Source organism: Corticium candelabrum, chromosome 17 (assembly GCF_963422355.1).
Source record: "Corticium candelabrum chromosome 17, ooCorCand1.1, whole genome shotgun sequence".
Lineage (NCBI taxonomy): Eukaryota > Metazoa > Porifera > Homoscleromorpha > Homosclerophorida > Plakinidae > Corticium > Corticium candelabrum.
The window spans coordinates 6,315,160-6,334,825 of record NC_085101.1 but is presented as its reverse complement, the minus strand read 5'-3'; the positions used below and the strand labels follow the sequence as shown (position 1 = coordinate 6,334,825).

Below are 19,666 nucleotides of genomic sequence, written 5' to 3'. Positions count from 1 at the left end.
ACAGATTTATCACCAAATACAAATCAAGACAAACATAAAACTGATGGTGTCTTAGCAGACCAACAGGAAAGCAGAAATCGATAAAGAATGGACCAAACACCGCATCATCTCCTCTTCCAAGACGAACATCATCTTGTGGATTACCATAGCTGTACAATACAGAAGCTGCACATAACAGACAACAATACAAAGCAATCACAAACGAAGTATGAAATACGGTCTCACTCTTTTCACACAAATCTCCAATGTAATAAGCCGTGCAGTGGCACTCAAATCCGTTAGGTAGTGTTTGCCTACATGATCCTTCATTTAGACAAGGACGAGAGACACATTCGTCCAAATCCGTTTCACAACGATCTCCCACAAAACCGTCAAGACAGACACATCTACCTGTAACCCTATCACATGTTCCTCCGTTGAAACACTCACTGCCCACAAGAGTACAATGATCAGCAGCTGCAAAGACAATAACAACCAAACTACAATAACATAACCAAACACCATCAAACATAATGTTGATAAAGCAATGCACTACTACCATTAGAACTAAACAAGAAGTGACACCAACTCAGCTGTACATAAACTGCAAGCTCTTGCTATGTTTAAGATGTCACAGCAAACACCAATTATCAGTACACGTAACTCACCAATATCCCTGCCATTCCTATGTGTCACACACCTTACTGTGTCCAACAATTCAGTGTTAGTGAGATACATCCGTAACCACATCCCAAAATCAAAATCAAATATCAAGGCTTCCAGCAGACATCTTGATCTAACTCAAAATAGGGAGTGTACCCATTACTCTAATCGCAATTTCAGTCACAAAGTCGACGTCTAAATTTCAACTTCAGTTCAGTTGCTGCTGGTATGAAATTAGCCTCCACTTCTGTGACTTGTTAGGCGACATGTACAAACACTACTGCCTGCCTGCATTGAAGTCTAAAGCTGTTTATACCAAACAGCCCAACAAAGACAAACTAAATCTGTAATTCCTACGTTCTTAGTACGTACACAAATTCAACTATATGCTACAAAGTACCAGTCATTGCTACAATATTAAGATTAATATTTCATATTGATATACTTACATACCAGTTTCACATAGCACTCCTGTGTAGTCTTCCATACAATGACACACAAAGCCATTAATACCGTCAATACAAGTAGCCATATTCAAACATGGCTCTGATGAACATTCGTCTCTGTCTGCAAAAAATGTGCAAAAAACTGTTTAACAATTCGACAGTCATTATTGCAGTTGTTACTTTCTTACCTATGTCGCAAGTTGTGCCTTCAAATCCGGGTACACAATCGCACACAAACCCATTGATTATATCACGACAAGATCCATTTTGACAAGGCTTTGATTCGCATTCATTTATGTCTGTAAAACATTTGAGAAGGCTCTTGTTAATGTGAAACCCGTTAGAGCAATTATTACGTACCTATATCACAAATTGAACCTGAATAACCTGCTATACAAGTACACTCAAACGCATTGACTTGATCAGTACAAAATCCTCCATTTTCACAAGGCTGTGATTCGCATTCATTTATGTCTGTAAAAATATTTGAGAAGGCTCTTGTTAATTAGAAAACCATTAGTGCAACTATTACGTACCTATATCACAAATTGAACCTGAATAACCTGCTACACAAGTACACTCAAACGCATTGACTTTATCAGTACAAGTTCCGCCATTATGACAAGGCTGTGATTCACAATCGACTATGTCTGTAAAACATTCCACAAGTCTCTTTACATTGAAAGCCACCACTGCAATAACATTATCACTTACTTATGTTGCAAGTCGTGCCTTCGAAACCAGGCACACAAGAGCACTCAAACGCGTCAAACTTATCAGTACACGATCCTCCATTCTGACATGGATTTGAGTTGCACTCGTTGATCTCTGCGTTAGATAACAAAACGCATGCAAATCCGTTCAAACAAAACTAGTCAACTAAGTTCACCTATATCACACAGAGTCCCTGTATATCCACACGTACAACGGCAAGAGAATGCATCCAATCCATCAAAGCATTCTCCACCATTTTGGCAAGGCATAGATGCACAATCGTCAGCCACTATACCCACAAGCAATGTTTGCATTACACTCAATGACATTACGACACGCAAGCAACTATTAGCATACAGATGCATGCGCCGTCCACCTCTTCAGTCTGGGGAGGACACAAACAGTTGAAAGATCCTACCGTGTTTTCACAAATCTGGCCAACGACGCTTGCGCACAGTGATGCATCCTCCACACATTCATTTATATCTGCAAACAAGTCTCCAACACTATGCAAGATAAAAACATAAATTGTTCTTGTTTTACCTCCACAAGATGAAGCATCACCCAACAGATAATAGCCAGGAGGACAGTGGCACTCATACGATCCATCAGTATCTGTGCAGTTGTGCTCACAATTGTCAGCATCTTCGGCACACTCGTCAATATCTAAGCAACCAACGTGCTTGTTTTATTATATCAAACACTTAACAAAGCATGGATGAATACTGCTGCAATTAGCATTGTTTCCATCCAACCGGTATCCAATAAAACAACTGCACACCATAACGCCTCCAGCTGTAACAGAGCATTGTTGTTCACATGCATGAGATGGACATTCGGTACCAGCTAAAAAACAAAATTGATGTTACAAATGACTGTTAATATATAAACAAGGATTAGTCGTCTATCATACGTAAACAAGTTCGAGCGTCTATTGCTAAACTGAATCCAGCATTGCAGCCACAAGTAAACGAGCCATCAGTATCTTGACAAGTATGATGGCACAAACGAATGTCTGCACATTCATTAACATCTGCGACAAGTTCATGATTGAACATTAGCATACTAGTATCTGCAACTAACATCTTACTGAGACAATCAAGCCCGTTTGCAGCTAACTGGTAGCCTGTTTGACATTGACATGAAAAACCAGGTGCCTTGTTAACACAGTTCTGCTCGCAATTGTTCAAATTACCATCTGCACACTCGTCAATATCTGAAAAAAAAGAGTAGCCATCTACTACAGTAGTATACATACATCTCTTTGTAATTGTGTGTGTGTGTGTGTGTGTGTGTGTGTGTGTGTGTGTGTGTGTGTGTGTGTGTGTGTGTGTGTGTGTGTGTGTTTGTACGTGTGTGTGTGTGTGTGTGTGTGTGTGTGTTTGTGTGTGTGTGTGTGTGCATGTGCATGTGTGTGTGCGTGCATGTGCACATGTGTGTGTGTGTGTGTGTGTGTGTGTGTGTGTGTGTGTGTGTGTGTGTGTGTGTGTGTGTGTGAGGTCATCAACCACTCCAGCTGTAGTTAAATCGTATAATTACCTGCACACTTATTTCCCTGAAGCTCATAGCCATCATTACACTGTGCACAGTCAAATCCAGTGTCAGGTGCTGATCGGTCTGTGCAAGAAGAACGACTTTGGCAAGTTGATGATAAACATCCATCCACGTCTATGCAACATAACCGTCCTCCCCACCCTGTTCCACATTCACAGTCCTCAAGAATGAATCTCTTTTCAGACCCGTCATCATTTGCCTTTACGCAAGTCGCATTTTTGTTTATGCTACATGCGCACAATCGAACTAAAGGGTGCAGTTGGCTAGCCAGATCCACCTCATCAAAAGCAACAAATCGAAGGCTAACAGTTGCGTGTGATTTTGGTACCCATGTGAACGTAAAATTATTCCCGGATTGCTCCAATGAATAATCTTCTACTGGAGGAGGAATCCCTTCTAATGAAACAGTGAAGGTATCGTTGTCTGTCACTGTAAATTTGTACACAACTTGCTGGCCAAGAGTTGCTGAAATGACATCAGCACCAGACATTGATGGTGGGCTTTGACCTGCAACCAACATAGCAATACATGTAACACAACTATACAACAGCATGTAGCAAGCTTTTGATGTACCAAGTTTTGATAAAGATGATAAAAGTTGTGTCTTAGTGGCAAGTGATTCTTCTCCAATTTGTAGGTCTTTTGTCTCATGAGCATCATACAGACAAGAAACATCATCTCCACATGTTGCTATCTCATCATCTGTGTATCTGTCTCCATTTTCATCTGGAAACGTAGGTGTATGACTTTCATCAGAAAATGATTCAGGGCCTTCTCCAGCACCATAATAAAACAATGACTCTGATGGCGTCACTTGCCCTGTAACACAAACAGTGCAACAAAAATACTACAAAGCAGTGATACAAACTTACATGTCTGAGCAAAAAGTGTGTGTATGTCACGATCTGTTGAGTCAATAGAAATCACATTGCCATTTCGAGAAGTAAAATCATTGTTTATGTCATCATCCCACACTCCCAGCAAGCCACTTGTATCTCCTTTGAAAGTCTCGGGAACTGCCCATACTGCTACTAACAACCGTGTCTTTATCTCAATTTTCACTGAAACACCTGAAGAGAAGCTAACAACTAAGGATTTGTTGCTTGGACGTGTCACTGATGCAGAGTCCAGCACAATCTGAGTTGTATCATCCAGAGAAGCAAACTTATCAGTTATATTTCGCCAATAAGCATTATTAAACTTGGCATTAATTGGTAAAGCTGTGACATTATCAGTGTCTTGATAACAGCACACCAATACCATCAGTTCATTGTAAGATGTCAGCTCCGCATGCAAGACTGTACTTGCTAGTTCAGCTTCAGAGACATTACCAGATTCTGTCAACTGAGCAGCCACAAATGCCGAAAACACAGTTGCAGTTGAGTCGTCAACAAGAGCAGTGCGACCTTGTAGTACAAACTTGTATCCACCAGTTTTCACCACAATATACTCTCCAAGTCCATTAAAAGTGTACTGTTTCCCATCTAATGTCTGAAAATGTGGATCACCAAACGTCCAACCTGCAACAACATACCCCACAATGAGTAACACAAATCAACGTGCACCTATTAACAACCTACAGTATTGCAACATTAATTGTTTAAATCAAGTAATCTTGGCCATAACTAACTATCCAGCAGCAAAGTTAGCGAAGGCACCCAATGAACATTGCAAACATAAACTACAGCAGTCATACAAGAGTGATGAACTGTGTACTTATATACAAGAGTTCAACAAACCATACCCCAGAAAGGTGGAACATAACCCAACCAACTAACTGATGGTCTCCTCTCATAATACAGATGACACAAGTTGGTGTGGATACAGCAGTCATCATATGGCTTAACGTCAAATTCATCATGAAGGTCTCGAGCAAAAACTGAATGGAAACGATTAGCAGATCCTCCCAGCACTGGTCCAAACACCAACGCCCCTCTGAAAGACAATGACCACTCATAACAGCATTCAGTCTGTACTCCAAAAGCTCTGGCAAATCTTGAAACAAAGCAGATAAGTCCATCTCGCCATTCATGAAACACATACCGAAAATCATTGAATACTTGAAAGAGAGTACAAGGGCAAGGAGGTAAAAAAGTTGTCCAGAAAGGAGCAGCGCAGCCATAAAGTTTGACATCCGCATAATACCAAGATAAGCAACGACATTTAGCAGCACATGGATTAGAAGGATCAGTCAGCTTGTAGAACAAACGCTGTCCAGCCAAGTTAACAACTTGTTGAGTCTTTGACAAAAAATTATTTTTGAAAAAACGTGCATCATTGGTTGTAAAACCCACTGCAGCAGGAGGATGACCAGACCACTCCAAGCCATTTTCCCAATAGTTAAAAAGTGCAAACGTTGCTTTACCGTCTGTAATAACAACAACCTGAAAAGTGTTACGCAAATTATTCGCAGCACCATGATACTTTTCGACTTCATGCCATGTCACCACTAAAACCCATGTAGCAGTAAAGTCGGGATAGTCCCCTCTGGTGGCATTGCGCACGTCATATGTGGCCAGATGCAAGTAAGAAGAATCAGCGTCATCATACACCTGATAAAACACTTGACCAAAATCACGAGTATCCGCATCACCCCAAAATGGAGCAACGACAGATACATGCTGAAATCCAGGAAAGAAAGTTGGAAAAAAACTTCGAAAACGATGATCAAATGATATGAGGCCATTGATAGACACCTATAGGTAGTCACACAACAAATAAGCAAAGTGTTACACATCACCTCAAATGCACAACTTACATAAAACGAAGAATGACTGTTTGCACCGTATGGAAAACAATCTAAATTAATCGGCACGGGACCAACTGCGAGGTCGTCTGCTGCTGCCAAAGAAACATCAAACTGAGCTGCGCCAAAGCTGTAAAGTGGATAAGCCACTAAATACAAAACAACTCAAACAGACAGCAGCACAAAGAGAGGTTACACTCTTACATTCGTTACATGTTGTTCCTGTGTAGTCAGCCGTACATTCACAAACAAATCGATCAATTTGATCGTGACAAGTACCACCATGAAGACAAGGATTAGGATCACAGTGATCAGACGGTCTGCACACCGTAGGATCACCACCAAGAAAACCACGCAGACCACAATCACAGGTAAATGAGTTTAGATGGTCAATACAGATTCCGCCATTCTGACATGGATTTGTTTGACATTCGTCTGTCTCTATCTCACAGTTGTCTCCCTCGTAGCCAGGCATGCAGATGCAAGTGTGATTGTCCAAACCGTCAACACATGTACCACCATTCTTGCACGGGTCAAGGTAACAGCAATCAGACTCCGTACAATTGGTTCCAAAAAAGCTGGGAAAGCAATTGCAAGTAAACGCATTCAGACCATCGATACATGTACCACCATATTGACACGGATTGTTTGCACAGTCGTCTGTATCTATTTCACATAAGTCTCCCTCATACCCCGCAACACACAAGCATCCAGCGGGATCACATATACCACCATTGAGACACGGATTTTGAGCACAATCTAATAATTGTCCTAAAGCAAAGTATTGCAACATTAAGTACATCTTCAACTAACAGAGAAGTAAGTGTACTGTACGATGGCTACACATGCAACTAAGAGCTTGCTGTCACTCCTACCAAATGTCTCCATAAATATAATCAAACACCCAGCCTACGACCTCCATTTCATGAAATACAAGCAGACTACTAAACCAATAAATTAACTAACAAGTGTACAGTGTACACTGCAGTGAATGTGTATCTAGAATCGGGTCAAACGTGTATTTGCTATCAACCTTTAAGAGCCTGAGGATTCAATTTTGTACATTGCTAAATGTTGCTGGCCATTCCATTCATAGATATACCTCTAAAAAAATAACTGTTATATGATGACGTCAAAATGACATCATTAAAATCCATGTTAGTCAATAAAGAACCTCCTGTGTTAGAGCAGACTTTGAGCCTGCTGCACATCATGTAAACATCAATTACAATGTCACAGTAAGTATAGGTTATCGTATGGCTTTACAAACATGAGGGGCAGAGTTATTACCCTAGACAAAGCCGAGGGCAGTAACCTTGCTCGGGGAGTTGGCAAAAGCCACATAGCATGCTAATCATACAATAAGTAATCTATACCATGATCAAGTGACTTGTATATATATACATAACTGAAAGTGCATTGCACATTTGCCGTACATGCACTACCTCATTACTATCTAAGTACGCACTTGTGACTGGTCGCATGCATGTCACCTAATCATGGTATAAGTCCTATTTAAGTAATGAATTTTAATTAATCTCATGTATGTTAACAATGATGAACACACAAGCAAACTATGGACAAAACATCTTATCTCAGCAGTCATGCTGACTAAACAAGTGACGCAGTCAGAAAATACATCAAATTTTAGGTTGCCAATTTGAGTAGAAAATATTGGTCACTCACTACAGAAGAAACCAAGAAGAACCTTTGTTATATTAATATTAATTATTAAAAACATGTTGCTAATCACGTGACAGGAGCAAATGCAACCCCCAAAGGTAAAGAATATCAGAAGCCTGGGGCGCATTTCTTTAGTCTCACTGGATAAGCTTATGGAGTTTGGGTTAGCTAAAAAAATTAGGTTGTGGAGTTAATTAAAGAAGCCAGGCCTAGGTAGACAGGTCAGCCTCAACCAGATTAGGTTGTGGATCTAGTAAATAGAGAAATGCGCCCCTGATAAAACTCGTAACCTATTTAGCTACTCTTCAGCAACCTAGAGCAAGTTGAATCTATTTTTAAACGTTACCATCTAGACAAGTCGGTTTTGTATAGTCGCATTTGCTTCACTGTACAAAATAACATGGCCCCAGCGGCTTGTAGTCGAGTCTTCGTTACGGTTAACTACAAACGTCTTCCAAAAAAGAAGAAAACTTCCAGCAGAAAGTCAACTGACAACAGTACAGCCTCGTCTAGTCTTGTCTGGTGCCCGTATGACAATTCCGAGTTTGGTATCATCCCGCCTACTTCCTGCCATTTCTTCTTACTAACTGCTGATTCCCCCCAACATCACCCAACGTCGTCAAGTAACCAGTAACTTCAAAATCCAAAAAACGCACTGTACCAACCAGAAGTATGTGTTTGTGCAAAGTAACGCGCACAATTTCCGATAGCGTATCAAAGGTCTGGCCACGCTAGACTAGTTGCGCGCAACTGGTTTAGTCTGAGTAGATTACATGTCTAGACAGCACTCAATTCGTTTGCTAGAGTCAAGCTTCTCAGAATACTATAAACTACACACACATCTAGGAAGCCACTCATTTTTACTTTTTAGTCACTAGTTTGGTACATACTAGCCTAGTACGTAACTAACACACACCGTTGCAGTAAAACCGTACAAGCATTCAGCTCTCTATCACATGTCTAGAGCAGCATACTGCTTGGATCGAATTCTCAAAGTCAATTTGCAACTAGAATGTAGCATTATCTCTATCTAGGAGCTGCATGCAACAAGCGTCGCACCAAAAATTGGCCAGAAATGATCAAAGCAATAGACCAGAATTCTGAAAGTACACGTAGTGCTTGGAGAGTTTCTACAGACTACCAATAATTGCAAAATCATTCTCCAACGCTGAGGTTATACTTCTTCTTTCGCTTCTGTTGCCAACCTGTTGCACTTTGGCCACGCCAGTGTAAATTAGCGTGCCACATCCGTATATGCACGTTCCGAAGTCATCATTTAATTAATTAAGTTAATCTACTTCAAGCGCACCGTCGGTACTGTAACACAGGATGTTTGCTAACAACGTCTAATTAGCAAACGCGTAACCTCCCCAGTACAACGTAGTGCTGTATTAGTGATGAAACTGGAACTATCTATGTCTATATCTAAACATAGAATCAAATGACGGAGTCACGACCTCGAGTGATCTCTTCCAGAATTAGAAGCTACTTTTTCAATCTAGAAAACTCAATATCTTTCAACCTCTTTGTTCCAGGCTCTGCAACTACAAGGCACGAATGGTCTTCTGCAAGAATACACTCTAGACTTTTACGCATCTTGGTGTAGTCTATGCGGTAGATTGGCCTTCAAGTTTGAAGAAACTCTCTAGGTACTGCACTTTGTCACTGCGTGTGTCCGCGTCACTTCACTACTTAAAGTTTGAAGAAACTCTCTAGATACTGCACTTTGTCACTGCGTGTGTCCGCGTCACTTCACTACATAATAGCTACTGCTCTGTTGCATATCTGTGTGTGTGAGTGTCACGTAAATCGGCACAAGTGCTTCTGCAGACGACTTCTCCTACCCAAGCCCGTACGCATATACGCGTTACACTAGACCAGAATACCTAGAATGATGCAATGTCCTGTGCATGGTTCACCGCAAGCAAACGATTTGCTCTTGCGAAATGCTAGGCCTGTACAAATCGTGCGGCAAACAATATTACATGCCCGCAGCAATCAACTGAGCTAGTAATATGTTGGCTTTTCTATAAGCTGTGCGTGTACAGGGCCTGCAAACACGCAAACTCTGTGTAGAGAAATTGGTTTCAGTTGTAGCATTGCTTTTCAGTGCTCTACTAATTAGGCACCGACTTCGACTTGTCCGACACATACATACGCATGGCTGCAAAATGTATTGACGCACGAGTTATTACACGTAACTGCGTGACTGCAGAAAATTCAACAGTGCAACAGCAACAAGAGTTGACGAGACAAGGCGAGTGATGTCTCTACCGTGCACACTGACCTCTGACTGACACTAATCCGAGGAGAAATATAGAGAATACTGGAAAACGGAACTGCAACCGACTCATCATCATTCTCGCTAACAGACTGAAGTGGGTACGATTCTTTCCGCTGTTGTAGCTGTATACTGTATGTTGGCCTGTCAAGCAAGATAATCATGCTGCCAAACATATTTCATTGACGAAAACAAAGTTGCTACGTAACCTGAACTACTCCACAGTATACATGCAGCTCTTGCGGAGCTAGGCTGTCAACCGAGTTGAGAACTCGCGAGAAGTAAGAGCGAGATCCTGTACGACACAATCAGAAGCAGTCTGTAGGTCCGTTGACTAGTGGGCAAATTGAATAGTTACCGCAGGTGTTGTACTGCTTGCATACCGACATTGTAAGGTCTCTCAACCTGCACGTCCATCTCATCAAACAACATGCGTAGGTATGGCGTGCCGTTTCTGCCAAAACAAGTGCATAGTCACACTAAGTGACTATTACTCATCGCATCAGGTGCATATTGAGGTTTGATTCCAGAGTTACATCGCCTAGCAAGTGCATAGTGATGTTTGGTTCTAGACTTACATCGTAGCAAGTGCATAGTGACGTTTGTTTCTAAAGTTATACATCGTAGCAAATGCTTAGCTAGTGACTGTTGGTTCTACAGTGCGTTTCAGACAGTCCTCTGAATTTTCGACTTAGCTTGCGAAAGAAAGGTTGCACAGAGTCGGCAAGCAGACCGTTGTGAAGCTCTCTGGCTCCCAGTTATAATTGTCGTGGTTTCCGATTAGTTGGGCGTATGTTAGGTTACTGTTAGGAGAGTCATCTCTTGGTAAGTAACTAATGAGATTTTGGGAGAGCTGAGCGGGGCGTGCTAGATGCCAAAGTCTTACGCAAACATAACATGGTCTCTATGAACAGAGACCAAGGTGGACATTCAGTGTATGAAACGTCCATTCAATTTCAATTTTGGTTTTGGAAATTGGATTCTACTAAATTGGTCTGCAATAACTGCTAAATCAATAAATTAAAAATCGATTTTTATGTTGGATTTCATTTTCAATTTTTAATTCAAATTGAAAATTGAATGGACGTTCCATACACGCATAGTCATGTCTATGACTACGCACTATGCTCTAGAACCAAACATCACTATGCACTTGCTATAAGATGTAACTTTAGAACCAAAAGTCACTATGCACTTGCTATACGCTGTAACTCTCTAACCAAACGTCACTATGCACTTGCTACGATGAGCAATAGTCACTAGGCACTTGTTTTGGCAGAAACGGCACGCCATACTTAGGCCACTAAAAGCAAAGAAAGTCTAAACTAGAATCTGGCCTATCCATGCAGACCCAACGCGATATCTAATGTTACTGCAAATTAGCTCTAGCTAGACGCGTACAGTACGTACCAGTAGACCTATTTCCAAGTTGCTACGTAGAGAACAACCGAATAACACGTGCTATACGCGATCGTTTCGTTTGTGGCTAGCTAGAGTTTGTCGTACAACTAAAATGAACGCTAGCTGGACAAGAAGTATCTCTCAGACTCTAAATATTAATTAATGTCTAATTTTAACGTGCTAGAATAATGTTGACATTAAATTCTTGTCTACGCTCCTAAATATTATTATAAAGAAAAGTTTAGATTTCTTAATTGTGACTGCGTTTTTTGCGTTGTAAACTCAACTAAAAGTTTTAGTTTTGCACGTTTCTCGCAGTCCCAGAACTTTCCAACCCCATGCGCGGCAACGGATGGGTCTGTCTAGTGTATGTACGGCACCACAAACGTACTGTACGAACTTAATTAGTAAAATTCTAGTATTGTTTATAAATCATAGTGTGTGTCTGTGTGTGTGTGTGTGTGTGTGTGTGTGTGTGTGTGTGTGTGTGTGTGTGTGTGTGTGTCCCATATGGGACATTTAGTTATAAAATTGTATATAATTTTTAAATATTAATATAATATATTAATAAATTAATTATAATTATATATATACTTAATTATAATTAATTATAATTATATATAGATATATTAATAAATTATATATAATTATATATATATATATATATATATATATATATATATATATATATATATATATATATATACTAGTATTGTACTACCCGCCCTATGGCGGTGGTAATCTATCGTTGTACGCCACTTCTGCAAAGAAGACACACCTTCCGTGACATACGGACGCACGCTCGCACGCAAAAGCGGCCCTGTGAGCTGGCGCATCTTGCACTCTAGGAATTAGAGGATGGTGTACAGTGGCTGGCGAGCGCACGTCACATCGGCATACTCGGCTAGAGAAGAGACTGCTGTTCAAGCTGAAGTCGCCTGATTCACACTCTGAACAGATGCACGTGGAGTGGAAAGACAGACTACTCATTGCTTAGTGATGGAAGTTTTTTGTCAGGTGAAGATTTTGTGGTAGGGGAACCCATTCGGGGTAACCGAACGTGACGCACTGTCACTGTCTGTGTGGCTGAAACTAGGACTGCTTTTCCCCCATCTAGCAAACTACTTGAACTGTGGAACTGTGTATCTTGTCGAACTAGAGTCAACAAAAGTTTGTCTAGCGTAGCTATCCGACTCTTCATGGAAACTAAGCGGTGAGCTCATGAGCTCACACATCACTCGATGTGCCTTGGCCTGATTCTTTGTTTGCTATGCAGAGAAATAGTCTTGGCTGCTTTCAGTCGAACTCCACACTGTATCAAGTACATTTCTCTACACAAAACCTGTGTAATTGATTTTATCATGAGGACGCCTTTCCTTGCAACCCAGACTCTGCAGATGCAAGGTCTTGCTCGAGAACTCTAATCTTGTTTTGAAGTTCCACTATTTCATTTGCTTGTTGTTCAGTTATCGGACGTAAACCATCAGCTTCAGCGCCTCAGTGACGTTTTTGACAATTATCATCTTCATCTTCAATTTTGAGATCACTACTATACACATGTCTTGATCAACTGCAGATGAGGTAGAACAGCCTCTGCTTTCTGATTTAGACATTACAGCTATGGAATAGTGCGTATGTGTTGTGTTACTTTAGACATAAACTGTTGCTGGGACTTGTAGACTGGCAGTGCTAATTCTAGACAGACTACAGAGTACGTGTACTGTACTCTGATCCGCGTCAGTGTACTTATCGAGTGCAAGTTATCACAGTAAGAACTTCGACTTGGCCAATCACATATATACAGAAGCAAGCTAGACTGCCCAGAAACAACGCGGAACGCCTACATGTCTGGTTACCCGAAATGGGTTCCCAGGTGGCATGATTTCACTCGCCAAAACTAATTCATCTCTAGGCAACGAGTATTCTGTGCTTCCACTCCACGTGTATCTGTTCAGAATGTGAATCAGGCACCTTCAGCTTCAACAGCAGTCTCTTACCCTCGAGAAGCCGTAGTCAAGAAATGGCTTCCTACGCGTCTCTACGCAGACAAAGTCTCTCACAAGATGCACGAAATAGTAAGTAGTGAACTACTTACAAAGCCTAGTCAACGGCAAGATGATCTACGGTTCAGAAGCAGACCCGGAAACGTGGACTTTGTGTAGAGCAAGATCGGGGAAAGGTGCGCGTTACCCTCGAGATTGCGCATGCTATAGAAGCTTCGCCCCCGAATATCGTCTATGCTGGTTCACCGCAAGCAAATGATTTGCTCTTGCGAAATGCTAGGCCTGTACAAACCGTGTGGCAAACAACATTACATGCCCCATCGACACGCCAATCAACTGAGCTGCTAGTAATATGCTAGCTTTTCTCTAGCTAGGCTGCATGTGCGTTTACAGGGCCTGCAAACGCGCAAACTCTGTGTAGAGAAATTGGTTTTAGTTGCAGCATTGCTTTTCAGTGCTCTATCTATTTAGGCACCGACTGCTAGCGTGACTCCGACTTGTCCGACACATGCATATGTATTAAGGATGGATGGAAATGTATCGACGCACGAGTTATTGCACGTAACTGCGTGACTGCAGAAAATTCAACAGTGCAACAGCAACAAGAGTTGACGAGACGAGACGAGTGATGTCTCTACCGTGCACACTGACCTCTGACTGACACCAATCCGAAGAGAAATATAGAGAATACTGGAAAACGGAACTGCAACCGACTCATCATCATTCTCGCTAACAGACTGAAGTGGGTACGATTCTTTCCGCTGTTGTAGCTGTATACTGTATGTTGGCCTGTCAAGCAAGATAATCATGCTGCCAAACATATTTCATTGACGAAAACAAAGTTGCTACGTAACCTGAACTACTCCACAGTATACGTGCAGCTCTTGCGGAGCTAGGCTGTCAACCGAATTGAGAACTCGCGAGAAGTAAGAGCGAGATCCTGTACGACACAATCAGAAGCAGTCTGTAGGTCCGGTGACTATTAAGCAAATTGGATAGTTACCGCAGATGTTGTACTGCTTGCATACCGACATTGTAAGGTCTCTCACCCTGCACGTCCATCTCATCAAACAACATGCCTAGGCTACTAAAGCAAAGAAAGTTTACATTTGAATCTGGCGTAACCAAGCAGACCCAACGCGATATCTATTGTTACTGCAAATTAGCTATAAACGCGTACAGTACGTACAGTAGACCTATTTCCAAGTTGCCACGTAGAGGACAACCGAATAACATGTGCTATACTAAACGATAGATTCATTTGTGGCTAGTAGGTCGTACAACTAAAATGAACGCTAGCCGGGCAAGAAGTATCTCTCTAAATATTATTGTCTAATTTTAACGTGCTATAGTAATGTTGACATTCCTTAAGTTACTACGTAAGAAAACTGTCATATAAGCTAGAAAAACTTTGTTATTGATATTAACTGCAAATCCCAACAGAAATTCTTGTCTACGCTCCTAAATACTTTTATAAAGAAATCTTTAGATTTTTTAATTGTGACTGCGTTTTTCGCGTTGTAAACTCAACTAAATTTTAAAAAGTTTTAGTTTTGCACGTTCCTCGCAGTCCGAGAACTTTTCAACCTCATGCGCGGCAACTTATGGGTCTAGTGTACGGAACCACAACGGTACTGTACGAGCTTAATTAATTAAATTCTAACATTGCTTATAAACCATAGTGTGTGTGTGTGTGTGTGTGTGTGTGTGTGTGCGTGCGCGTGCGTGTGTGTGTGTGACATGTTAGTTTGCGTGTTTGTCTTGGTTAGTCTGGATCTAGATTTTAGTCTGGAAATTTGATGACAACGATTCAATAGTTATATTCTCCTATGGCATGTACGTAGACCAAGCATGATTTGAGTCGTTGTTATGTTGCCAGGTACAGTGTTACAGTCTAGATTCAGCAACACAGGTGTTGATTTTAGCTCTAGGGTGGTTTTTAAATATTTACGCTCACGATTTCAGGTGGGTGAGTAATGAGTGAATTTTCATTCATGCATTTTAAGACTGGAACGTGACAGCTTTGCCAACACATCAGCTAATACTAGGCTATCTGCAGTTAGAATTAATGTGAAACTATCGGGCACGCCCATCTACTTCGAGAGGTCATTTTCGCAACTCCAATCTATTGGTTAGTGTATTTTGTGATGCTGTTGCCATGCCGTTCCACTGATATTGCAGTTGCTCTAAATGTTTAGTAGCGGGACTGTACGAGCTCTTCTTGTCGTAAGTTATAATAGCGAGTCTACAATAATAAAAGGAATGTACGCGTAGGGTGTTCGCGCGTCTAGCTATATCTCAAACAGTCAGTAATTTTTACGTGTGGCTAGTATATGGTTTCAGCCCTAGAGTTCTGATACCACACAAACGCATATACCCAACAACTGTTGAAAGCTAGTCAAGCGTAGAGCTAATGCCAATGTTATTTCCAGCACTTCAGAATTGAATAATGCAAGATAGGCGTTGGTCTTAGTTCTACATCCGGTGCTATAGATCATCAGCGCGTTTCGGCTAGATTAGGGCAATATACTAGATAATACTAATTGAACTGTTACATGTACGGGCAACAGGAAGAGTTTTTTCAAACACGTTCGGGGGATATGAAGCCCCATGCATGATCTAGGTTATAAAATTATACACACACACAGGCACGCACGCACACACACACACACACACACACACACACACACACACACACAATGCCTTTTATCTTTTATAGAGATATGTAGATATTCAATAATTTGTTTACTAAAATACAACAATACAATTACTAGTCTGTACGGCAGGTGACGTTTTGGCTCTCAGCAAGCCTAGACGCTTTCGCACATGGAATCTCTGAGGTTCAGCTAGATATACTTTACAGGTTTTATATAAAGTCGAAAAGGGGAAGGGCTGGCTATAGGAGACTAGCGAGACGTTGCCCGGCCTCCAATTTCCAAAACGAAGGGTCAACCGCTAAAGTTATAAAACTTATATGCATGACCTGTCAAATGACACCACTGAATCTATGTCTCTGTGTATTTCTGAGATAAAATTTTGTATAATATATTGACAAGTAGAGCAACTAATACAGAATTCAATAATATATCAATCTATTCATTCGTTTATCTCAATTCAACGTTAGACGTTGTACAAGTGCTACTCTTTAAAATTCCACATCCTCAGCCATGGTTCTACTGTCTCACCATATCCTACAAAAGAAAAAATGTACACTGGCAAACATGCACACATTAACATTTTTGTGTGTTTTTAGTGTCTGTGGTGTTAGAAAATTGGTGATATGTGTATCTAAGTGTGGATACATTGTATTGTGCATGGCATGCATGTTTATGTGCATGTATATCTTCATGGTGAGAGTACCTTTTGGGAGATAGAAGATAGGTATGTGATATCGATTACAAATCTTTTTGCCCGAACGACTTACAGGTGGTGGAATACCAGTTGCTCTAACTACAGACTGAGTCACAATCTGAAACCAAACTAGAATCAGTTTATGTACAAGATTAATGTAGTAATGATAACTCTTAGTGCAATAAAATTTTCATCTCCAAAATGATGAAGCCTAAACAATAGGCAAGTCATAATCATTAACTTAATACGCAGAATACTGACTGACGTCTTTTCCCTATAAGTTGAGTGTCTACAAACTGCAAGGCGCAATTAAGTGATCAATGTAGACCTGCAGCTGGTGTTTACTAAAGTGTGTAGATTAGTAACTCACTTGTACTGACTTTTCTCAACAGAAGATACAAATTTGTCTTCTTCTCCTTCCATTAGGTCAGAATACGAAAATTCTAAATCACACACAAATGATGTCACATAGCAAGTTGTTTTGGTGGTGACGGTGCATGGTGGTGATGGTGGTTGTGTGTGTGTGTGTGTGTGTGTGTGTGTGTGTGTGTGTGTGTGTGTGTGTGTACGTGTGTGTGTGTGTGTGTGTACGTGTGTACGTGTGTGTGTGTGTGTACGTGTGTGTGTGTGTGTGTGTGTGTGTGTGTGTGTGTACGTGTGTGTGTGTATATGTGTGTACTAACCTCCAAACAGTTGTATCTTAAACACTAAAGACCAACCCCATCCAATGTAATTTGTCTCTGAAAAGTCAGAATACCATAACCCAAGTGGATTCTCCCCTTCAATAGTAATATCTTTGGCTATTCCATAAGTAAACCAGCCTAAAAAGCAACCAGTTTAACTAGTACTTTATCATAGCAAAACAAAAATTCTAAATATCAAATGTCATTACCATTAAGTTTGATCATGTCTGCATCATTTTGTATTAAATGTGTGACCATCTCTTCCACGTAGTGTGGAGAATAGTAATCATCATCATCAAAATTAGCAACTAGTGCTGTTGCTACCTTGTTCAGTAGAAAGTTTCTTTTGGCACCAATTGTCATTACTTCACCTCTTCCAGAACGTGAAGTTTGTTTGTCAAAGTAATACTTTATCCTTGGATCTTTGTCTGCTGCTTCTATCATGATGTAAGACAACGCACTTTTAAATGAGTTGGTTTTTCCACATGCTCCGTCATGAACTATGAGTTCCATGTCCCCAAGATAAGTCTGATGTTGAAACATCGATATCACTCTGGAATGAAACTTGTGACGAAAGTAGCATGTTGGAACAACAATAGAAATGCTAGGCCAGTGTATGGCATCTAGACACGTACATATGAGGAGTTAACATATCGGGCACAAATCAATATTCACTGAAGTATCATAAATTAACCAAACGTCAATTCACTTATTTTCGGCTTAATTAGCAAAGTGGTCTAGCTAGAAATGTAGTTGGAAAGTAATCCCCCCTTACCTCTTGCTGTCCTAAGATACATTAGGTGTGGTTAGATTAATTTCTCATAGTCAGCTCTCTTTTTCTGGTCAATTTACAATGTGAGCGTCAGTCACTCAATCATTATATCAGCTTGCTCCCAACCTGCTTGGGCAAGTATGAGTACATGAAGTTTGAGCTTGATCTACATGTACATGGAGCTGTAGTACAATTAAGCCCAGTTGTTTGTGGAATGCTAATGTAAGAATGCTTCAAATACAGGTATGTGTCTAGTTCAACATTGCCTAATTAGAAGTTTTAGCTAGTCATGTCTTGAGACGGTGCTTAGATCTTGCAATGACTATAGAGTTGTTTGCTCAAGTGAAGCCTGCTGCTTACGTTAAATAATTCAATATTTTAGGCATGCATAATTATAAGTTCCTCGACATCTTTCTTCTTCAGTAAACAACAGCGTGAAAGCTTTCTAAATAAACTTTGTTTCTTTCTAGTATCTAGAGATAAGTAATAGTAGATTGATCACTGTAGGTCTAATTTTCTTGACTATGTCGTGACAGGAGCACGAGGGTAAGACGAATACACGAGTGCGCAAACCACTATAGTGGTAAAAAAGCTAGCACCTCAGATGGGAGTCGCACCTCCAGAACATACGGCACATGCATGTACTAGATCATAGACTCTGTACGTGTGCAGTGCCAGTAGCTATGCTGGGACATCCCTATTGTCATAGCGTAGACGGAAATAGTACGGAAGTCTCTACCTCTAGATAATTCCCGAGCGGAGTTTCTGATCGTAAGATGAATAGTTGAGCCGTAAGTTGCGCTCTGAGTTTCACCAGCTAGTGTTAGCACTCAGCTTCGCTTACTTGTTAACTAACAATAACGAAATCAAGCAGAAGCTACATGTGTATCTAGCTAGAGTCAGAATCACTAATCAGAGCACACGTACGTGTAACGATGTCTCCACTCCAGAGTAACAACACAGTCTGAGAGACAAAGAAATACCTCACCAACCACATCATAGATCCTAGGCTGTACATCACTGATATGAGGCATGTACGGAACTTGGACAAGTCACGTGACTGAGTAGCAAACGCGCGCAGTTTTGGCCCGTAGTAAAATTTTTTATACCCTTGCACTAAAATAATAGTAAATTCATACTGATGTGCTCGTATTTCCTGTTAGCTTGCACCACAAAGATTCCCGGTGCGACAATAGAAAAAGAACACAAACAGTCAAATTTCAGTATGAGTCACATGGTAGAACCTCGCCCGCGCACGACCTCAGCGGAGATCAGGGTCAAATCTCCGTTGGAGTTGCTGCCCAAGAGTAAAATTTCCGCCCGTGAGGGCTCCCGCCTAGTTTGCAGCTCCATAACCCTAACCCTAACCCTAACTCTAACTCTAACCGTT

The 19,666-nt window shown here is 40.9% G+C and overlaps 2 protein-coding genes across 2 annotated transcripts in view; both read right to left on the bottom strand.

The window, feature by feature from the left end:
- LOC134192920 (uncharacterized) overlaps positions 1-14,413 on the bottom strand; it is a 28,667-nt gene extending 14,254 nt beyond the window's left edge. The window contains exons 1-24 of the mRNA XM_062661675.1: positions 14,325-14,413; positions 14,122-14,259; positions 10,425-10,520; positions 10,276-10,361; positions 10,073-10,210; positions 6,307-6,873; positions 6,115-6,251; positions 5,101-6,052; positions 4,229-4,876; positions 3,930-4,175; positions 3,342-3,863; positions 2,893-3,018; positions 2,716-2,835; positions 2,529-2,648; positions 2,346-2,468; positions 2,160-2,288; positions 1,978-2,091; positions 1,803-1,916; positions 1,625-1,738; positions 1,449-1,562; positions 1,277-1,387; positions 1,096-1,209; positions 226-456; positions 35-165 (exon numbers count right to left, since the gene is read on the bottom strand). Of these exons, the coding sequence (XP_062517659.1) occupies positions 35-165; positions 226-456; positions 1,096-1,209; positions 1,277-1,387; positions 1,449-1,562; positions 1,625-1,738; positions 1,803-1,916; positions 1,978-2,091; positions 2,160-2,288; positions 2,346-2,468; positions 2,529-2,648; positions 2,716-2,835; positions 2,893-3,018; positions 3,342-3,863; positions 3,930-4,175; positions 4,229-4,876; positions 5,101-6,052; positions 6,115-6,251; positions 6,307-6,873; positions 10,073-10,145 (4,806 nt within the window). The 5' untranslated portion in view covers positions 10,146-10,210; positions 10,276-10,361; positions 10,425-10,520; positions 14,122-14,259; positions 14,325-14,413. The remainder of the gene's footprint in view (positions 1-34; positions 166-225; positions 457-1,095; positions 1,210-1,276; positions 1,388-1,448; positions 1,563-1,624; positions 1,739-1,802; positions 1,917-1,977; positions 2,092-2,159; positions 2,289-2,345; positions 2,469-2,528; positions 2,649-2,715; positions 2,836-2,892; positions 3,019-3,341; positions 3,864-3,929; positions 4,176-4,228; positions 4,877-5,100; positions 6,053-6,114; positions 6,252-6,306; positions 6,874-10,072; positions 10,211-10,275; positions 10,362-10,424; positions 10,521-14,121; positions 14,260-14,324) is intronic.
- A 2,057-nt stretch (positions 14,414-16,470) lies between these two features.
- On the bottom strand, positions 16,471-19,325 carry LOC134193233 (uncharacterized). The gene is made up of 7 exons (XM_062662055.1): positions 19,204-19,325; positions 17,714-18,127; positions 17,505-17,642; positions 17,192-17,264; positions 16,993-17,032; positions 16,831-16,939; positions 16,471-16,661 (listed from the first exon to the last, which is right to left on the bottom strand). The coding sequence occupies exons 1-7, from the start codon at positions 19,292-19,294 to the stop codon at positions 16,609-16,611; spliced, it is 918 nt and encodes a 305-aa protein (XP_062518039.1). The 5' UTR covers positions 19,295-19,325; the 3' UTR covers positions 16,471-16,608.
- Positions 19,326-19,666: the final 341 nt, after the last annotated feature.

Excerpts from the sequence above, each read along its gene's own strand:
- LOC134193233 (XM_062662055.1), bottom strand. The coding sequence starts at position 19,294 with ATGTACAGCCTAGGATCTATGATGTGGTTGGTGAGGTATTTCTTTGTC. Across the intron at positions 17,643-17,713 it reads AGACATGATCAAACTTAATG|GCTGGTTTACTTATGGAATA; the intron begins GTAATGACATTT and ends GTTGCTTTTTAG. Across the intron at positions 16,662-16,830 it reads TATCTTCTATCTCCCAAAAG|GATATGGTGAGACAGTAGAA; the intron begins GTACTCTCACCA and ends TTTCTTTTGTAG.